At 62.4% G+C, this 19377-nt stretch overlaps 1 protein-coding gene across 15 annotated transcripts in view; it reads left to right on the forward strand.

The window, feature by feature from the left end:
* MYO18A (myosin XVIIIA) overlaps positions 1-19377 on the forward strand; it is a 36418-nt gene that overhangs the window by 13022 nt on the left and 4019 nt on the right. For 3 of the 15 annotated variants that reach the window (XM_040082125.1, XM_040082127.1, XM_040082135.2), the window contains 39 exons: positions 941-1028; positions 1162-1271; positions 1351-1527; positions 1633-1843; positions 2060-2202; positions 2845-2945; positions 3036-3099; positions 3209-3353; positions 3707-3727; positions 4794-4805; positions 5249-5425; positions 5504-5594; positions 5679-5871; positions 6282-6368; positions 6977-7118; positions 7338-7497; positions 7578-7764; positions 7872-8106; positions 8919-9028; positions 9111-9176; positions 9423-9551; positions 9984-10127; positions 11135-11224; positions 11311-11430; positions 11507-11618; positions 11721-11848; positions 11958-12112; positions 13242-13365; positions 13442-13642; positions 13930-14040; positions 14364-14468; positions 14580-14726; positions 14817-14930; positions 15075-15191; positions 15293-15376; positions 15567-15704; positions 16365-16550; positions 16634-16773; positions 17862-17906. In XM_040082125.1, coding sequence (XP_039938059.1) covers positions 941-1028; positions 1162-1271; positions 1351-1527; positions 1633-1843; positions 2060-2202; positions 2845-2945; positions 3036-3099; positions 3209-3353; positions 3707-3727; positions 4794-4805; positions 5249-5425; positions 5504-5594; positions 5679-5871; positions 6282-6368; positions 6977-7118; positions 7338-7497; positions 7578-7764; positions 7872-8106; positions 8919-9028; positions 9111-9176; positions 9423-9551; positions 9984-10127; positions 11135-11224; positions 11311-11430; positions 11507-11618; positions 11721-11848; positions 11958-12112; positions 13242-13365; positions 13442-13642; positions 13930-14040; positions 14364-14468; positions 14580-14726; positions 14817-14930; positions 15075-15191; positions 15293-15376; positions 15567-15704; positions 16365-16550; positions 16634-16773; positions 17862-17906 — 4910 coding nt within the window. Of the gene's footprint in view, positions 1-317; positions 375-940; positions 1029-1161; positions 1272-1350; positions 1528-1632; positions 1844-2059; positions 2203-2844; positions 2946-3035; positions 3100-3208; positions 3354-3706; positions 3728-4793; positions 4806-5248; positions 5426-5503; positions 5595-5678; positions 5872-6281; positions 6369-6976; positions 7119-7337; positions 7498-7577; positions 7765-7871; positions 8107-8918; positions 9029-9110; positions 9177-9422; positions 9552-9983; positions 10128-11134; positions 11225-11310; positions 11431-11506; positions 11619-11720; positions 11849-11957; positions 12113-13241; positions 13366-13441; positions 13643-13929; positions 14041-14363; positions 14469-14579; positions 14727-14816; positions 14931-15074; positions 15192-15292; positions 15377-15566; positions 15705-16364; positions 16551-16633; positions 16774-17861; positions 17907-19377 lie in introns of all 15 variants that reach the window. The other 12 variants (XM_058423042.1, XM_040082126.1, XM_058423046.1 and 9 more) reach the window with 7 other exon arrangements.

The raw sequence follows: 19377 nt of genomic DNA on the forward strand, positions 1-19377 counted from the left end.
GGCAGGATGCATGGCTCGTGCCGGAGCAGCCGTGGCGCGTGGTGCTGGCAGAGCTCAGAGCGGGGTCAGTGCAGTGACCCCCGGCCCCAGGGCTTTGGCAGCACGGCCTCGTGGCCGGTGTCCTTCCCAGCGCTGTCTGTCCAGCACTGCACTGGACTTGCCACCCCGCTGTCCACAGTGGTGGCCGTGGCACGAGGAGCGCCCGCAGGGTTTGGCACAGCTTTGCCCCTGCTCGCTCCCCCTCGCCTCTTTCCGTGCTGTGTGCGGGGCAGGGCTGAGCCCTTCTCGCCTTCACCGCCGTCTCTCGGCCTCGCCAGGGTCCTGCGGACGATGCGCCGGCAGCTCCCCTTGGCCCCGTCCCTGCTGCAGCTCAGGTTTGGCTTTGGGGCTCGTCCCGCTCTCCTTGTGCCAGGGACATCCCCGCTGTGCTGGCCGCCAGCCTGGCATCTCCCGTGTCAGAGTCCTGTGCCATGTCCTGTGTGCCTCCATGATGTGCCTCAGTGTGTCCTGCGTGTCCCTACGGCATGTCCCTACAGCATGTCCCATGTCCCCATAGCATGTCTGGTGTCCCTACATCCTGACACGTGGCTGGCGTGGCTGCCTGCTCTCAGGGCTGTGGTTTGGGAGCCTGGCCGCTCCAGGCTCGCCCGAGGTGGCCGTGGTGAATGTGCCCATGCGTCACTGTGTCTTTATGTCTTTGTACCCCGAGCTGTGGCAGGGCCCTGGTGGTCTCTGCAGCCCTGTGCCCAGCGGGGACCCCACTGGGCAAACTGGGGACATGTGCTGGGAGGGTTTGTGGCTTGTGCAGGTGGCCTGGCTGTCCAGCACGTGGCCTTGTGGCCAGTCAACCCTGCTCCCTCCAGCCCCAGGGACGAGGGGAGGGGGTGAGTCAGGGCAGGGGGCAGGTGACCACAACCTCTCCACGTGTGCCGTCCCACAGGCCAAGACGGAGGAGCAGATAGCGGCCGAGGAGGCCTGGTACGAGACCGAGAAGGTGTGGCTGGTGCACAGGGATGGCTTCTCCTTGGGTGAGCCAGGGGCACTGCCGGGACTCAGCACCCCGTCCTTCCTTGCTGTGGCACAGCGAGCCCCCCTGACCCTGCTGCGGTGTCCCTGGGGGCTGCCAGCACGGCCCCTCTGAGCGCCCTGTGCCCCTCACAGGCAGCCAGCTGCGGCCGGAGGCGGGCAGTCCCCTGCCCGAGGGCAAAGTGAAGGTGAAACTGGACCACGATGGAGCCGTCCTGGAGGTGGAGGAGGACGATGTGGAGAAGGTAGGGCTGCGGGGCGGGGGCCGGCCGGGGCAGACCCCCGTTCCCCGTCTGACCCGCCCCGCCTCAACCTCGCCGCCAGGCGAACCCCCCGTCCTGCGACCGCGTGGAGGACCTCGCCAGCCTCCTCTACCTCAACGAGTCCAGCACGCTGCACACGCTGCGCCAGCGCTACGGCGGCAACCTCCTGCACACCTACGCCGGGCCCACCATGGTCATCATCAACCCGCTGAGCTCTCCCTCCATGTACTCTGAGAAGGTGACGCTGCTGTGGGGGGAAGCAGGAGGGGACAAGGCAGGTGGCACCGCGCAGAGGGGGCGGTGGGGGTGGCAGAGGGCTGACCCTTGCCCCTGTCCCCATCAGGTCATGCACATGTTCAAGGGGTGCCGCCGGGAGGACGCGTCCCCGCACATCTACGCGGTGGCGCAGGCCGCGTACCGCGGCATGCTGATGAGCCGCCAGGACCAGGCCATCGTCCTGCTGGGCGCCAGCGGCAGCGGCAAAACCACCAACTGCCAGCACCTGGTGCAGTACCTCGCCACCGTCGCCGGCAGCACCGGCAAGGTCTTCTCCGGTGAGTCCCTTTGTGGGTGCGCAGTGCCTTTGCCCTGCCTGCACGCGCCCCTGGCTTTGCGGTCACAGCCCCACGCACGCGGCAGCGGCCGGACGCGCTCCAAACGGGCTGTCACCGCGTCACGCCGCCGCCTCTGCCGCGCTCCCAGGGGCTGCTGCGCTCTGGCCCCCTGCCCCACCGCGCAGCCCCTGCACTGCCCCGCTTCTCTTCCCGCAGCGGAGAAGTGGCAGGCTCTCTACACCATCCTGGAGGCTTTTGGCAATAGCGGCACCGGCATGAACGGCAACGCCACCCGCTTCTCGCAGATCATCTCTCTGGACTTCGACCAGGCTGGGCAGGTGGCGTCTGCCTCCGTACAGGTGAGGGGACCGAGGTGGCTCCCCCAGCACGGGAGCTGCTCCATCCTTGCCAGCGTGGCTCTCTGTAATGTGGGAGCCAGTCCATCCTCACGGGAGTGTTGTCCGGAGAAGCTCTAACTGCCCCATCCCCTGTTCAAGGCCAGGCTGGGCAGGGCTTGGAGCAACCTGGCATAGGGGAAAGTGACCTTGCTCATGGCAGGGGTTTGGAACTCATAGATCTCTCAGGTCCCTTCCAATCCAAACCAATCTGTGATCCCATGATTCTCCTGGTGTTTCCTACACTGCAAGCTCTGCCACAGATCCCCAGCCGTGCTTGCACCACTCAGCAGCCTGGCATCCTGCTCACACCCAGATCAGATGGGCTCCCTGTCCTTGCTGAGTTAGTCCCAAAATCAAAGGATGTGTCTTCCAGACGCCTCACAGCAGGGCCCTTAAAATCCAGAGGTACTCCATGCTCTTGTAGTAGCTTCACCGAGGAGAGATGCCCATGGGGTGGTGTTTGAATTCACATGGTGCCCTGCAGTGGGAGGGAGACCCTCAAAGCTCTGGGGGAACCCTGGGCAGGCAGCAAGGATGAGGCTGGGAGGTCTCAGTGGGATCGGGGCACCTGGGGACAGTTCCCAAATGTCCCACCTCTGCCAGACGCTGCTGCTGGAGAAGCTGCGTGTCGCCCGGCGCCCGGCCAACGAGGCCACCTTCAATGTCTTCTACTACCTGCTGGCCTGCTCTGACAGCACCCTGCGGTGAGCTGGAGGGGAGGGCATGGCCTCCATCGTGGGGGGGTGTCCCTGGGACCTCCCCCATGGGGCCAATCGTGGTGTTTATCCCTGCAGGACTGAGCTTCACTTCAACCACCTGGCAGAGAACAATGTCTTCGGCATCGTGCCCCCCTCCAAGGTTGTTGCCGTGGGGGGCTGTAGGGGAAGATGGGGGTCTCTGGCCCATTTGACTGCAAGGGGAGGCAGAGCTGGGCTCCCAGGTGAATGGCTCCTGTTGTTTTCTACAGCCGGACGAAAAGCAGAAGGCCACCCAGCAGTTTGGCAAGCTCCTGGCGGCCATGAAGGTGATGGGCATCTCAGGAGATGAGCAGAAAGCTTTCTGGCTCATCCTGGGGGCCATTTACCACCTGGGAGCCGCCGGGGCAACCAAAGGTAACAAGCTGGGAGCCATTAACGAGGGGAGATTTGAGACTGATGGATGTGAGGGGTTTCAGAGGCACCTTGCAAACAGCCTGCAGTGCAGCCAAGCCCTGGGGGAGAGGGTGGGAGGCTGTGTCAGCTGAGGGACAGTGCCCTGCCACCCCGAGTGCTCGGGGCCACCCAGCTTTGTCCCCATGGTCGGGGTGGTCTCATTAACTGGTGGGAATTGAACATGCCCAGACCCTGGGATGGTTGGTCCCTGCCAGCTTGGGGGAGTGGGGGCGTGGGTGGGGCTGAGGCAGCTGGGGGGAGTCTCCCATTCCCAGATTCCCAGTGTAACACCTTTCCCTCCATCCTCCTCACAGACCCACTGGCAGATGGAGCTGGTAATGGGAGTGGGGAGAGCTCTGCTCTGGGGGGTGCCACGCGGTGCTGATTTGAGGGCTTGGGATGCTGCTGGTGTGCTGGGACCAACCCTGCAGCCCCAAATTTGCCTGCTGCTCGTGGGGAGTCCCAAACCAGTCCTGTCAGCACTATTGGTGTTGTGGGGCAGGGCTGCCCCTGGCACACGGCACTCACCATGGGTGTGAGTCTCCCACAGCACCAGCTTTGCTCTCCATTCCTGGCAAATTTGGCTTTGGGGGCTGCCCTTCTCCCCCTGGCTTTCTCTTTCTTCCTGTTGTGCTGGAAGCCCCTGTGGTGCTGCACACTGGCAGGAGAGCTGGGTGTGTCACCCCCAAAATGGGCACCTGGGGCTGTGTCCTGGGTGAGGGCGAATTTGGCTGGTGGCTGCACCCGGGGAATTTGCAGCCCTGGAGGGAAAAAAGAATGATCTGGGGACGAAGCGGGAGGGAGCAGAGGGGTCTGGCTGCACACTGGGGTGCAGGGCTGGCAGTGGGGTGTTCTTGGGGCGCAGTGCTGGCCCATGGGGTGCTCTCGGGGCACTAGAGGGCAGCAGGGCCCCGCTGCAGCCGCCACCGCGGGATGCTCGGGCGGCTCCGGAGCCTCTCCATGGGAGCCTGCTATGGGGAGAAACCCAAATCCTGCTGGGGGGGAGCATTGCTGCATTCTGCTCGGGGCGGGCATCCCACCCCCAGATCTGTGCCGCTGCTGCTGGAGCCTCCCCTGCGCCTCATGGACGCTGGGAGTGCTCAGGGCTGCACCAGCCCCGCGATTTCCTTGGCCCCGGGTTGGATCCAAAAGTGTCTCCCCATGCGCTGGGGCAGAGCCGAGCTGCTCCCCAGCGGTGCCCATGGTGCCGGGGGGGCTCAGAGGGAAGGGACCCCCACGCCGGTCACGGTTTGGCACTGCAGCGGTGCCTGGGGAGGGGGCAGGCATGGCTTGTGCGGTGGCCGTGGTGGCAGGAGGGCGTCCCCGCCCCGTGCCGTGGCGTGCCGTTGTTTCTAACCCCTGTCTCTGTTCGCATGGTGCATGCTGCCCTTTGCAATGCAGACGCCGATGAAGGTAAAGTCCCGTTCTCCGCGCGTGTCTCTGGCTTCCCCCTCCCCCGTGCCACCCTCGTCCCGCTCCCGTGTCCCTGTGTGTCACCTTTAACCAGCTCCCAGCGTCCCTGTCCCTGTGTCTGTCTGCGTTGTGGCCGTGTCACCAAGCAGGGACGTGTCCCCGTGTGTGGGGTGGCTCAGAGCCTCAGAGGTCCCTGGGTCGTGGTGACAAGGGGCCCGTGCTCCACACCGGTGTGGCTCCAGGCTCAGCCCTGCAGCAGCACAAAGTTCACCCCTATCTCCTCTTAGACCCCAAACGTGTGTCTCCTCAAACCCCAAAACGTGTGCTCCCATCATCCCCAGCTTATTCTGTGGGTCCCTAAGATCATCTCAGGCCTGTTTGGAAACGCTCCCCGTTTTTGGGGGTGCTCTGCCTGGCCCTGAAGCCCCCTCTCCACCCTTCAGCCGGGAGGAAGCAGTTTGCACGGCACGAGTGGGCTCAGAAAGCCGCCTACCTGCTGGGCTGCAGCCTGGAGGAGCTCTCCTCTGCCATCTTCAAGCACCAGCCCAAGGGCACCCTGCAGCGCTCCACCTCCTTCCGCCAGGGCCCCGATGAGTCTCCCCTGGGGGACAGTGGCACAGGTAGGGTGAGGAATGGGGGGAGCAGCGGGTGGCCCGGGGGGAGGCCGGGCTGGAGACACTCAGGCTTGCTTTGGCCAGGTCCCAAGCTGACGGCGCTGGAGTGCCTGGAGGGCATGGCAGCTGGCTTGTACTCCGAGCTCTTCACACTCCTCATCTCCCTCCTCAACAGGTACGTGCTGGGGGGGCCAGCGGGACAGCAGGGGGGTGCCTGGCAGCACCCACTGACCCCGCTGTGTCCCTTTGTTCCCCCCAGGGCGCTGAAGTCGAGCCAGCACTCGGTGTGCTCCGTGACGGTGGTGGACACCCCTGGGGCGCAGAACCCCGAGCTGGCGGGGCAGAGCCGGGGAGCCACCTTCGAGGAGCTCTGCCACAACTACGCCCAGGAGCGCCTGCAGCAGCTCTTCCACCAGCGCACCTTTGCCCGCGAGCTGGAGCGGTACAAGGAGGTACCAGGGACACCCGGGGCTGCCATGGCCTCCTCCACTCTTGCCCTCTCATAGCCATGTGGACATCTCCTGCGTGTCCCCTCTGATTTCTTACCCAGTGGTCACTCTGGGCCGTTCCAACTGAAGGAACTCTGGCACAATGTTCAGTGCCCAGGGCTTTTCCCAGGGCTCCTGTGCTGGCTGTGGAGCACGGCACAGGAGGGCTGGGCTGGGAGGTGGTGGAGTGGTTGTGGGTGGTGATGATGCTTCTCCATCTCACCCTGTGGGGACCCTTCCATGTGTCCTGGTCCTCCGTTAGCGCTCCACATCACTCTAAACCCCCTCAAGACCAACACCCTGCTGGGCTCACACTCCCTATCACTGCTGCTCTGCAGTGTGGGCGCTCACCTGCCTCTGTTCCCCCTCACCAGGAGAACATAGAGCTTGCCCTGGCTGATGCTGAGCCCAGCTCTTCTGGCTCCATAGCTGCTGTGGACCAGTCCTCACACCAGGCACTGGTAAGCACCCACCACTCTTCCTTCCAGCCACACCATGGCAACAGACGGGCAGCTTTTTGGGACCTTGGTGGCAGAGGGGAAGAAAAGGGGCTGTTCTGAATGCTTGGCCATGAAAGCATGGGAGCAAGTGTGTGTGCAGCCCACATACCTGGGCTGCAAACTGCCGTGGTTTTCTCCTCTTGTCCTGGGAGCTGCCTGTGCTGTGGGCGGGGGCCTGGAGACTCTGTGGGATTTCTGGGCTGCTCCAGTCCTTGAAGTGCTCTGGTCCCTGGGATGCTCTGGTCCCCATTGTCCATGGGTTCCCAAAGTTCTCCAGTCCCTGGGGTCCTCCAGTCCCTGCTGGAGGAGGCTGCAGAGACCAGGGGTACTGCTGGCACCATCCCTGTGCTGGGTTTCAGCCCAGCACAGTATTCCCCACCTCAGTGAGATGCGCTTCCAGAATATCCCATATGGACCCTTTCCCTGCTGGGTCTCCACTAATCAGGAGCCCTCTCACGCCGTGTGAGGTTGCGTGCTCCCTGGCTGGCCCGGGTGCCCTGTGTCACCCATGTCCCTGCCCTGGGGGATGAGGGTGTGCTGGACCAGCTGCCAGTGTGGTGACGCTGCAGGTCCGGTCTTTGGCCCGCACGGACGAGGCGCGGGGTCTGCTGTGGCTTCTGGAGGAGGAGGCGCTGCAGCCAGGCGGCAACGAGGACACCTTGCTGGAGCGGCTCTTCTCCTACTATGGCCCCCAGGAAGGGGGCAAAAAAGGTACGGAGAGGGGATCTGGAACCATGGGGATGTGTCCCCTAGAGCAGAAACAACCTCTCTAGTGGAACATGTCTCTGCCCATGGCAGGGGTTTGGAATGAGAGGATCTTAGGGTGCCTTCCAAGCCCTTCTGGGATTCTGTGACGTGCCCAAGTGAAACACTGGTCCCTAGGGCTGAGGGGGCACACACTGTGCCCACTGGTGCTGTGTTTCCCTGCAGGGCACAACCCGCTGCTCCCCAGTGACAAGCCCCGACACTTCCTCCTGGGACACAGCTCAGGGACCAACTGGGTGGAGTACGATGCTACGGGATGGCTCAACTACGTCAAGCACAACCCGGCCTCCCAAAACGCCTCTGTCCTGCTGCAGGAGTCCCAAAAGTGAGCATGGTCCTGGGGTGGGAGCGTGGCAGCGGGGAGAGGTGACGCTGTAGGGGTGACGTGCCCCCCGTGCCCTGCAGGAAGGTGATCAGCAGCCTGTTCGCCGGGCGCGGCGGCTCGGCGCTGGTGCTGTCGGGCTCGGTGGCGGGGCTGGAGGGGGGCTCCCAGCTGGCCCTGCGCCGCGCCACCAGCATGCGCAAGACCTTCACCACCGGCGTGGCTGCCGTCAAGAAGAAATCCCTCTGCATCCAGATCAAGCTGCAAGTGGTGAGCGAGGGGGTGCCAAGGCCGGGTGTGGGGAGGGGGGGGGGTCCCCACGTCTGGCTGGAGCACCGCTGCACATCACCGCTCACCCCGCTCTGCCACACCCGCAGGACGCCCTCATCGACAGCATCAAGAAGTCCAAGCTCCACTTTGTGCACTGCTTCCTGCCCAAGGCGGGGGGCGGCGGGGACCCCCAGGCTGTGCCGTGCCGGCGGGTGAGCGGCAGCGAGCTGGAGCTGCCGGCGGAGCACTGCGAGGCCGGGCTGATGCAGCTGGACGTGCCCCTGCTGCGCGCCCAGCTCCGCGGCTCCCGCCTGCTCGACGCCCTCCGCATGTACCGCCAAGGTGAGCCCTGGCACTGGCACCAGGGGATGGGCGACACGGAGGTCCCGTGGCTGAGAGAGCCGGAGACCCCCGGGAATCCCTTCAGCCCTTGCTCTGAGCTCTGGAGCCTCTCCCCAGGGCGGTCCTGTCCCTGTCCCCCCTCCCCTGCTGGGCTGTTATCTGCACATGGGGACAGGCATGGCCTTAATTGGGCGTCTCCCCTGGTGCCGCTGGTTCCTGGCAGTGATCCCATTGGCAGCCAGCCCCTGTCCCGCTGGAGCGAGAACCTCTGGGCTGTGCTCAGCAAAGCATTTATCGATACGTTGGCTGGCCAGCCACCCGGCTGAGGGTTTATTGCTTGGAGGCCGGACCCTCCCTGCCGTGATTGGAAATCAATGCCACCTGCACACCTCCTGGATCGATGGCCGTGGCCAGCCAGCCGTGCCGGGGTCAATGTCCCCATCAATACCTCATTGTTAATTAAGATACGGGGGCTCGGCGCTGGAGCCTGATGCAGGAGTTGGCTGTGGCTCAGAGTGGAGCCAGAGCAGGACTTGCACAGGCAACACGTGTCGCTGCTCTTCCCCCGAGGAGAGATCTGGCCGCTTTCTCCTCAGATCCCAGCCAAAATTGCTGGAGGATGCAGCCAAGAAAAGCCTCCTAGGGAAGCTGAGGGCATTCCAGCTATGCCTGACCCCATGGGGAGCTTGTGTCACATGGGGTGACTCCGTCAACTCTCTCAAAACATGAGCCTCAGCGCGTCAGGGCGCGTGGGGCTGTCCCTGGCTATCCCACGGGCGTGCACACAGCCCCGCTCTCCCTTGCTTCCCCAGGTTACCCCGACCACATGGTGTTCGCGGAGTTCAGGCGGCGCTTTGATGTCCTGGCCCCACACCTGACCAAAAAGCATGGGCGCAACTACATCGTGGTGGATGAGAAGCGGGTACGTGCCCCACGTCAGAGTCAGGGTCCAGGGTCCCCTGCACCCCAAAGTGCCTGGCCCTCACACCTTTCCCTCCCTGCAGGCAGTGGAGGAGCTCCTGGAATCACTGGACCTGGAGAAGAGCAGCTACCACATGGGCTTGAGCCGGGTATGGTGCCCGACACCACCGGGTGTGGGTGTGGGCAGGGCCGTGCGTCATGGCACGGTGGGACAGCAAAAGGGCAGCACTGTTCACTCCCACCCACGGCATTCCTCGTGCCTGGGGAATAAAACCCCACGGTGGGACAGGACCAGTGGCTGCAGAGGGGAGAGACACATCCCCACCAGCGGGAGGGTGGCACGGCGTGGCCGGAGGGATGCCGGCACCCATCGCTGCCCTGCTCCCTTCCCGCAGGTGTTTTTCCGGGCTGGATCACTGGCCAGGCTGGAGGAGCAGCGGGACACGCAGACCAGCAGGAACATCACCCTTTTCCAAGCGGCGTGCAGGGGCTTCCTGGCACGGCAGCACTTCAAGAAGAGAAAGGTTCGTCCCAGCGACTCTCCCCTCCCCGTTCTGCTGCACAATTTCGCCTAAAATGGGCAGTGCAGCCTTTCTGCGCCTCCTGGGCCAGCACCTCCTCCTCCCGCCTCCCCCGGAGCTATGGGGGGCCAGGGGGAACCGGGGGGCCAGGGGGAACCGGCAGGGAGGCTGCTGGGCATCGCCACGGAAGGATGAAGCCACGCTTCAGCTCCTACTTTTATCATTAGAGAAGGTGTAAAATAGGCATCCTCACCTTCCCGGGATTAGCACTGAGAGGGGCTGGAGAGGATCAAAGAGCAGATTTGCTGGTGCAGTTAGCCCAAATGCTAACGAAGGGAAGCATGCTGGGGTGCTGAGCACCCACGCACCCCGCTTTGCCCTGCTGGCGGCCCCGTGCTGACCCCATACCCCGTGCTGACCCTGTGCCCTGCACAGATCCAGGATTTGGCCATCCGGTGCGTGCAGAAGAACATCAAGAAGAACAAAGGGGTGAAGGATTGGCCCTGGTGGAAGCTCTTCACCACGGTGCGGCCCCTCATCGAAGTGCAGCTGACCGAGGACCAAATCCGCGGCAAAGACGTGGGTATCCGTGCCGGGGGATGCTGAATGGAGCAGGGAGGGCTTGGGGGAGCGTTGGTCCTGGGTAGGGCCCTGCAGTGGGGTGGGATGCAAGACTCCACGGTGGGGTCACATGCAGAAGCTAATGGTGGGGTGGGATGCAGGGTCCTGCAGTGGGGTGGGAAGCAAAACCCAGGGAAGGGTGGGGTGAAGGATCCTGTGGTGTGTGGGGATACAGGATCCCACAGTGGGTTGGGATGCAGGAGCCCGTGATGGGGTGAGATGCAGGACCACGTCTGCCTGAGCCCCGTCAGCGCCAGGCTCGAATTGCTCCCTAATTTGCGAATCAGCATGTCATTAGCATCCCGAGAGCCGGCTGTTGCTTGAGCCCAATTACAAGCGTGGAGAATGGAAATGAAACCGTGTGCCGAGAGGCAAATGCGGGGGCTCCGCTCGCGCCGGCAACCAGACACTGGTGCACCCGCCGAGCACGGAGCTGCAGCCTGGCTCAGCTTTCACCCCGACCTGCTGGGGACAGGCACCTGGGTGGGGGCACCTGGGCTGTCCCCCCCACTGCCCCCCCGAGCCTGTGCTGGGACCAGAAGGAAGAGAGAGGAGGATGTTGGCAGCCAGACATGCTTCCACAGCATTGGCTGGTGGTCTCTGGACATCCTGGTGGACACCCACCCTCCCCACCTGGGCTGCGTGCACCCAAACCTTTCAGCAAGCTGCTGGTGGGTGGATTTGCTTCCACCTCCTCTCCCGGGGGATGTGGGTACCCCTCTGCAGCTTTTCTGGGACTGCCTGGCTTTTCGACACCATTTATGGGGTTGGAGTCAGCACCGACGGCAGAGCGGGTTGGGGAAAGTCCCTGCCCAGCCCTTGGCAGGGAGAGCAGCTCCGGGGAGCCCCCACCCTGCCCATGCTGCCCTGGGGGGGTGCTGGGGAGGGGCAGAGAGCTGCCAGCCTCCTACCCGCCAGCCTCTTCCCTGCGCCTTCCCCCTCCCTCACCGCCCGCTCTGTTGCAGGAAGAGATCCAGCAGCTGAAGAGCAAACTCGAGAAGGTGGAGAAGGAGCGTAACGAGCTGCGGCTCAACAGCGACCGCCTGGAGAGCAGGGTAGGTCTTTGCCTCTGCTGGGGTGGGGTACGGTGCCGTGCCAGCCTGTCCCAGCCCATGGTCCCATTCCCCCTGCCACCCCCCAGATCACAGAACTGACGTCGGAGCTGACGGACGAGCGGAACACCGGCGAGTCGGCCTCCCAGCTGCTGGACGCTGAGACGGCCGAGAGGCTGCGGGCTGAGAAGGAGATGAAGGACCTGCAGGTAAATGCGCCCCTCCCCGGCCTCGCCGTGTCTCCTGTCCCCCTCAAGTGCTCACCACGACCGTGTCTCCTCCCAGGCCAAGTACGATGCCCTGAAGAAGCAGATGGAGTCGATGGAGATGGAGGTGATGGAGGCTCGGCTCATCCGGGCGGCCGAGCTCAACGGGGAGCTCGACGATGATGATTCAGGTACTCCCCTGCCTCCAGTGCTGGCTGCTGGCACAGCCTGCAGTGTCCCCCTCTCCCTGTGCCACCCCCACAGCCCCTCGGTGACCGCGTTTCCCCACACAGGTGGCGAATGGCGGCTGAAATACGAGCGGGCAGTGCGGGAGATCGACTTCACCAAGAAACGGCTGCAGCAGGAGCTGGAGGACAAGCTGGAGGTGGAGCAGCAGGGCAAGAGGCAGCTGGAGCGCAAGGTGAGTGGGGGCTCGGCTCTGGGGGCTCCCTGGTCCCCTCAGCATGGCCGGGACAGCAGGGACATGGTGGCATCCCAGAGCCCTCACTGCCCACCCGCCTCTGCCGCAGCTGGCGGACCTGCAGGCGGACAGCGAGGAGAGCCAGCGGGCGCTGCAGCAGCTGAAGAAGAAGTGCCAGCGCCTGGCTGCCGAGCTGCAGGACACCAAGCTGCACCTTGAGGGACAGCAGGGACGCAACCACGACCTGGAGAAGAAGCAGCGGAGGTGGGGACCGTGCGCTGGCGGCGGGGGGGACGTGGGGGACACGCCTCTGGCCAAGTGGCATTACCATTTTAGCAGGGATTTGGGCACCTCACCAGCTCCTACTTGGCTGGGGTGTCACCAGCGGGATGGGGCTGCCCAAGTTGGATGTGTTTGTTGTGAAAGGGGGGGGATCCCCACGCCCTTTTGGGGGGCCCAGAGCGGAGTGATCCCATGTGGGGTCATGCCCCATGGTGGGCGCTGCCAGCGCCCTGCATCTCCGCTCGGCACACGCTGCCATCCCGTCCCCTCTCCCAGCCCCAAAGTTTGCTAACGTTATTAAGCAGCAGGGACGCTTTCATCTCATTATGGTAATGATCACACACACAAATACAGCGAGAGAATCCAATCTAATTAATTTCAATTTCCGCGGATTGGAGTCTGTGCTAATGCAGCTGTTTATTACCCAGCGCAAGGAAAAATGGGGATTAGCCGCCGAGGTGTTTAACGCAGGTCACAAACTCCAGCGCAGGGTTGTTTTCCAAGCCCCAAAGGCATTGATTTCGGAGCAAACCCGGCTGATCCTATCCCAGGGGCACTGGGAGACATTGCCACATTGCTTCCTGGCTACAGGCTGTGCTGAGCACTCCTTCAACAGGGGCTTGTGTCCCCTCCAGGGGGTCGTGTGGCCACTTTGGGTATGGGACTGGTGCCATGTCACATGGAATCGCAGCACTGGGATGCAGCTGTGGGAGCTGAGGTGCCACAAGAACCCATGTTCTCCTAAAGACCCCTCCATGTCCTGCTTGGTGGGTTTGGTGTGCCCTTGAGAGTAGCCAAGCCCCTGCCATGGGCAGGCACGGTTCCACGGGCACATGCTGGCCCTGGAGAACAGCTGAGGTGCTGCCGGGGTCGGTGCTGCACTCCTCATTGGCATGGAGTGAAGGTGTCAGGAGGAGCGTCTGAGTATCAGTGCCACCGTGCTGGCAATTATAGACTCATCAACAGTGTGCTTCACACAAGCACCCAGCAGCACATCGCCCTTCCCAGTGCTTGCTGCTGAGGGAAGTGGATCCTCGGTGCAGCGCCCCTGGCACAGGGCTGAGGATCAGTCCCCAGGGTGCTGAGTGCTCACCCCGCTCTCCCCGTGCAGGTTTGACAGCGAGCTCTCACAGGCGCATGAGGAGGCGCAGCGGGAACGGCTGCAGCGGGAGAAGCTGAGCCGAGAGAAGGATGTGCTGGTGGCCGAGGTCTTTGGCCTCAAGCAGCTGCTGGAGGTGAGTGGCCCCCGGATCCTCCCCAGCCTCCCAACCACCGGGTGCCCCGGGCCGACGGTGACCCTGTCTCTCGCAGGACAAGGACTCGGACATCACAGGACTGACACAGAAGGCGGAGGCGCTGGAGGCAGAGCTGCAGGACATCTCCTCCCAGGAGTCAAAGGACGAAGCCTCCCTGGCCAAGGTGAAGAAACAGCTGAGGGACCTGGAGGCGAAGGTCAAAGACCAGGAGGAGGAACTGGATGAGCAGGCTGGGACCATCCAGATGCTGGAGCAGGTACGGCGGGGAGGGGCGAGGTTTCTGGGTGGGGTGGTTTCATGCAGGGCTGTTATTACCTGGGCCGGGCTTGCCTGGGAAGGGGAGGCGGTCGCCCTGAGCCCGGCGTCAGGCCAGGCATTGCCGCGGCCGACACGGCTCCTAGCCCTCGGTGCCATGGCCCGGCAGGTCACCGTGGGGCGGGCAGCCCAGCTGGCCTCAGACCAGGGGGTTTTCAGGGTGAGTGGTGACTGGAGAGCGGCAAGGAGGGGTCCCCTTCCCTCTGACCACATCCCCACCGTTTGCAGGCGAAGCTGCGGCTGGAGATGGAGATGGAGCGGCTGCGGCAGACCCACGCCAAGGAGGTGGAGAGCCGTGATGAGGAGGTGGAGGAGATCCGGCAGTCGTGCCAGAAGAAGGTAAGGCTCAGCCGTGGCCCCTCTGCCCAAGAGGGCCTGGGATGCCTCCCCATGCCCTGGCCGGGTGCTGGGAGCTGCCAGCCGGGCACCGTCACGCAGCACCCGGCTCCCACGCAGCCGACCACAGCCCAGCTCCGCCGGCCCGGCGGGTCCAACCAGTCCTTCTGCTGCCCGGGCCGGCGCGCACCGGGCTCTGTGCCTCTGGTTGCGCAAACACGCAGCTGGTGGGGTCACCCAGTGTCCCCGGGGCGTGGGGACACGTGATGAGGGGGTCATGACCTGTCCCCACTGCCCTGACTGGCTGCTCCCTGGCTGTCCCACAGCTGAAGCAGATGGAGGTGCAGCTGGAGGAGGAGTATGAGGACAAGCAGAAGGTGCTGAGAGAGAAGCGGGAGCTGGAGAGCAAGTTATCTGCTGTCAGCGAGCAGGTGGGGTGAAGGGCAGCTGGGCACCTGCCTTGCTTTGCGGACCCTGGGGTGGCCGTGGTGGGGTGGACACCCCTCTGGCATGGAACCGTGGCAAAGTTTCCCCTGCCACAGGCCAACCAGAGGGACTTTGAGACAGAAAAGCGCCTGCGCCGCGACCTGAAGAGAACAAAGGCGCTGCTGGCTGACGCTCAGATCATGCTGGACCACCTGAAAAACAATGCACCCAGCAAGAGGGAGATCACCCAGCTCAAGAATCAGGTGTGCATCTAGAAACTCCTCATACTTCAGGCTTTGAGGGACACAGGGTGCCCCTGTTCCCTGGCCGGGCACTGAGCTCTATCCCTGCAGCTGGAAGAGTCGGAGTTCACCTGCGCGGCTGCTGTCAAGGCCCGCAAATCCATGGAGGTGGAGATCGAGGACCTCCACCTGCAGATCGATGACCTTGCCAAGGCCAAGGCAGCGGTGAGTGGGTTTGAGCTGTGGTGAACCATGGTGGGGCCATGCCCCATCTGCACCCAGGGTGGTCCCACGCTGCTGGGAGTGGGTTTTGGGGGGTGAGTGCCCCATTCTTGGGATGCAGAGAGGGACACATGTGGCTCCCTACAGCTGGAGGAGCAGCTGAGCCGTCTGCAGCGGGAAAAGAACGAGGTGCAGAGCCGGCTGGAGGAGGACCAGGAGGACATGAATGAGCTGATGAAGAAGCACAAGGCAGCTGTGGCCCAGGTGAAGGGGGAGCAGCAGCTGCACCCAACCCACCCCCTCAAGATACTCCTCTTGGAGGAGCTCAGTGGGATCCCCACTGATGGCCCTGGTGTGTCCTGCAGGCGTCCCGGGACCTGGCGCAGATGAATGACCTCCAGGCACAGCTGGAAGAGGTCAGCAAAGAGAAGCAGGAGCTGCAGGAGAAGGTGAGGATGCACCCTGAGGCCCGCTGCCCGCACCATGAGGGGCCCTCTGCACCATGTGGGTGCAGAGCAGTCCCGTGGGAAGTTCTCCATCAGCATGGGAGCAGCATGGCCAGCAGCTCCCCTCCAAGACAGCGTGGCAGGGGGGGCAGGGTGATTGTGGTCGAGGCTGAGGCTGTGCCCTCTCCCGCAGCTGCAAGGTCTGCAGAGCCAGCTGGAGTTCCTGGAGCAGTCCATGGTGGACAAGTCGCTGGTGAGCCGGCAGGAGGCCAAAATCCGTGAGCTGGAGACCAGGCTGGAGTTTGAGAGGACACAAGTCAAGCGCCTGGAGGTAGTCACGGGGCTTTCCCTCTGCTCCAGCTGGGACAGGGGTGCAACAGGGGCATAACAAAGCTGCCTGAGGGTCTTCTGAGTGCCTCCCCTCCCCATGACCCCCCACACTGCAGCTCTCCCTCTCTGGCAGCCCATCCGTGTCTCCACAGGGAAGGCTCCCTGCAAGCACTGATAACAGTAATCCACCGCCCAGCCCGGCAAAGTGCTGCTCTTTCCCTGCATCGACTTAGGGAAATTATAGACTCCCCAGTCCCGCGAACGCAGCCTGTTTTATATTCTGCCTCCGCAGCTCTGCCGGGGAGCGCGGCAGCTTAGCTCTCCTCTTCATATTTTCCAAGCTATTATTTCCTTCTCCACTCTCTCTGCCGGGGCCATAAATATGCAGCGGCTGGCTCAGTGGCTGGAGGAGAACGGGAGCTATTTTTTTCCCCCTATGTTACATGTTTTAATTACTTCACACACAGTTAAATCTATTTTTCCGATTCAACAAAGCCCTTGCTGTTGTTCTGCCCCTTCCCTGGCCTTGGGGAGGGGGTGGTTTCTCCTCCATCTCAGTGTGTGAATTGATGGGAGCGGGATCCATCCTCGCGTCATGCCCTGGTGGGTGTCGGGGTGAGAGGCGCGTGGGGGGGTTTGGGGTGACCCCGCTGCTCGGCAGAGCCTGGCCACGCGGCTGAAGGAGAACATGGAGAAGCTGACGGAGGAGCGGGATCAGCGCGCGGCCGCCGAGAACCGGGAGAAGGAGCAGAACAAGCGGCTGCAGCGGCAGCTCCGTGATGTCAAGGAGGAGATGGGAGAGCTGGCCAAGAAGGAGGCAGAAGCCAGCCGCAAGAAACACGAGCTGGTGAGGCACCCGTGAGAGGGCCAGGCGGGGGGGCAGGGGGGTGTTCCCCGAGGAACGCGGCTCATCCCACTCCCTCCCCGCAGGAGATGGACCTGGAGAGCCTGGAAGCCGCCAACCAGAGCCTGCAGTCAGACCTGAAGCTGGCCTTCAAGCGCATCGGGGACCTGCAGGCGGCCATCGAGGATGAGATGGAGAGTGACAGCAATGAGGACCTCATCAACAGGTGAGAGAGCACCTGGGCCCGGCTCCCGCACGTCCCTGGGCATCACCGCTTCCCCTCGCCACTTCAGAAATGCCACAGGGACCCCTTGGCTCTGCCTGGCCCCGGCAGGATGCTGTCTGTGCATCCATCCATGCATCGTGCACACATGCATCTGTCCGTGCACCCGTGTCTGTCCACCCGTGCATCGGGCACCTGTGCACGCAGGCATCAGTCCATGCGTCTGCGCATCCATCCCCCCATCCGCCCGCGGCCCCTGTGAGCTTCAACCACTTGTGGAGGTGCCTGAAATGCATCCCGGATCCTGCCAGCTGGCTGGAAACAGCCCAGAGAGCCCCAGGAGCCAAGGCAGCACACACAAGCTGGCAGGAGGTTTGGGATGCTGGGATGCAGCCCAGCCCAGGATAGAATTATAGAATCATACAATTGTTTAGGTTGGGAAAGACCTCTGAGATAATCGACTCCAGCCATTAACTCAGCACTGCCATGTTAGCACTAAATCATGTCCCCAGGTGCCACTTCCACACATTTTTTAATGTTTCAAGGGAATGACTCCACCACTTCCCTGGACAGCCTGTTCCAACGCCTGATCACCCTTTTGATGAAGAAATTTTCCCTAATATCCAATCTAAACCTCCCATGGCACAACTTGAGGCCATGTCCTCTTGTCTTGTTGCTTTTTCCTTGGGAGCGACGCCTGACCCACCCCTGGCCACAACCTCCTTTCAGGAAGTTGTAGGGAGTGAAAAAGTCCCCCCCAGATCCTCCTTTTCTCCAGGCTGACTGCCCCCAACTCCCTCAGTTGCTCCTCATCAGACTTGTGCTCCAGACCCTTCCCCGGCTCCGTTGCCTTTCTTTGGATACGCTCCAGCACCCAACCTGGGATGCTGGGATCCAGCTGGGTGCAACCTCACTCCAGGGGCACAGGGCAGCCTCGCCTCCCACCCCTGACCCTTCCCTACAATTTGATTTGCCCGTACCTGTTTCCCACCCACTTGGTCTTATTTTTTTTAATTTATTTTCCTTTCATTTGATTCCTTTTCTGTTGTGTTTCTCCCCTCTCCGACCCTGCCCCCTCCGACCCCTCCCAGTTTGCAGGACATGGTGGCAAAGTATCAGAAAAGAAAGAGTAAACTGTGAGGAGCATCTCTTTCCTTCCTCCCCTCCCCTAACCCCCACCTCACCCCCGGGGGCCGGGGTCCCGCATGCCGCTGGCCCAACTCCGCATGCCCTAACAGCATCCACGGCACGGCACATAACCACATCCCATGCATGGGCACGGGACGAGCCCCTGGGATGGGATATGGGATATGGGGTGGGGGGTGATGCTCTGCCGTGGCTGATGACAAATCTGTCAGCGTGGGGCAGCAACGGAGCCCTGCTGCCACTAATTAATTGCCCCATCCACGGTCGCTCCCGCGACCTGGGTCCCGCTTAACTAACGGCACGTTTTCCTGGACATAAACCGTGTTTGATGTGGAGCTTAATTCCATTGGTCAGAAAACCTTAGCTGCCCCCAGAGCTTGTTGGGGTGGGTTTTGGTTTTTTTTGGTGTCGTTCTGTGTTTTTTTGTTGGTGGTGTTTTTTTTTTCCCCCCAAGCCCAGCGTTGCCTGGATGTATTGCAGGGGAGGGAGATGCGCAGGATGGAGAGCGGCTCGTTGCTCTGAATTTAAAAAGAGAAAGATTCATATACAGGGTCTATCCCAGCCTGTCCCTTGTGCTGTTTTTGCCTTCATTCCCATGCAGGGAATAAGCCCAAAACCAGGCAGATAAAAGGCCTTTTAAGATCCTATGATACATCCCATCCTTTCCTTGGGGTGGCCTGGTGGGAGCGGGGTGGCAAGAGGGGACCATGCCGCTTCAATTTCCGTATAGATCCCGACGTTGCTGCCATAACCCTAATGAAAGCAGTAAGCGGTGAGGTATTAAGAGAGATTTATTCAGGGATGCTTTTAACGTGGAGGAATGGATTTTGCAATGCAGACAGCACCTTCTTTCTAAAGGCAATCAATATGGTTACGAACGGCCGTTATAAATTAGATGGTTTAAGCCAGATAGGGCTTTTTTTTTTCACGCCGAGACGTAAATCAGGGTCTCTCGGGCACGGCAGGGCTGTAAATCTGCCCGCTGCGCTCCCGTGCCCGCCGTGCCGGAGTCGTTTCTGTTCCGCCTGCTAAACTCCTGTTTACCCGGGGCCATCAGCATTGCTCTTCCTTGCTGTAATTCTGCACTCGACGGCGGCCTATAAAGTGAACCCACTTCCTTCCTTCCCAATCCCGGAGCTGGAAATCTCCCGTGTTTCTGGAGCTGTGCTCCGCCTGCTGCCCCAAAGCCAGGCCTTGCTGTCTCTAGCTCTGGAGCCGTGCAGTGACAGGGAGATGTTGGGCAGAGGCTGCAGGAGCCTCTTGGGCAGCCACAGGGGTGGTTTGGGGGTGCTTCAGGGAGCCCCTGGCTCGCAGGTTGAGCTATGTGCATGCAGATTATGTCCCAGAGATGCAGCAGAACCGTAGGATGGGGTTTCACCCGTGCCAGCGTACACAGGCAGTGGGTGCTGGAGGGGTTCAGTGCCTTCCAATGCACTTCCATCTCTCCAGCACTCAAAAACC

The sequence above is a fragment of the Hirundo rustica genome, chromosome 19 (assembly GCF_015227805.2).
Source record: "Hirundo rustica isolate bHirRus1 chromosome 19, bHirRus1.pri.v3, whole genome shotgun sequence".
NCBI lineage: Eukaryota > Metazoa > Chordata > Aves > Passeriformes > Hirundinidae > Hirundo > Hirundo rustica.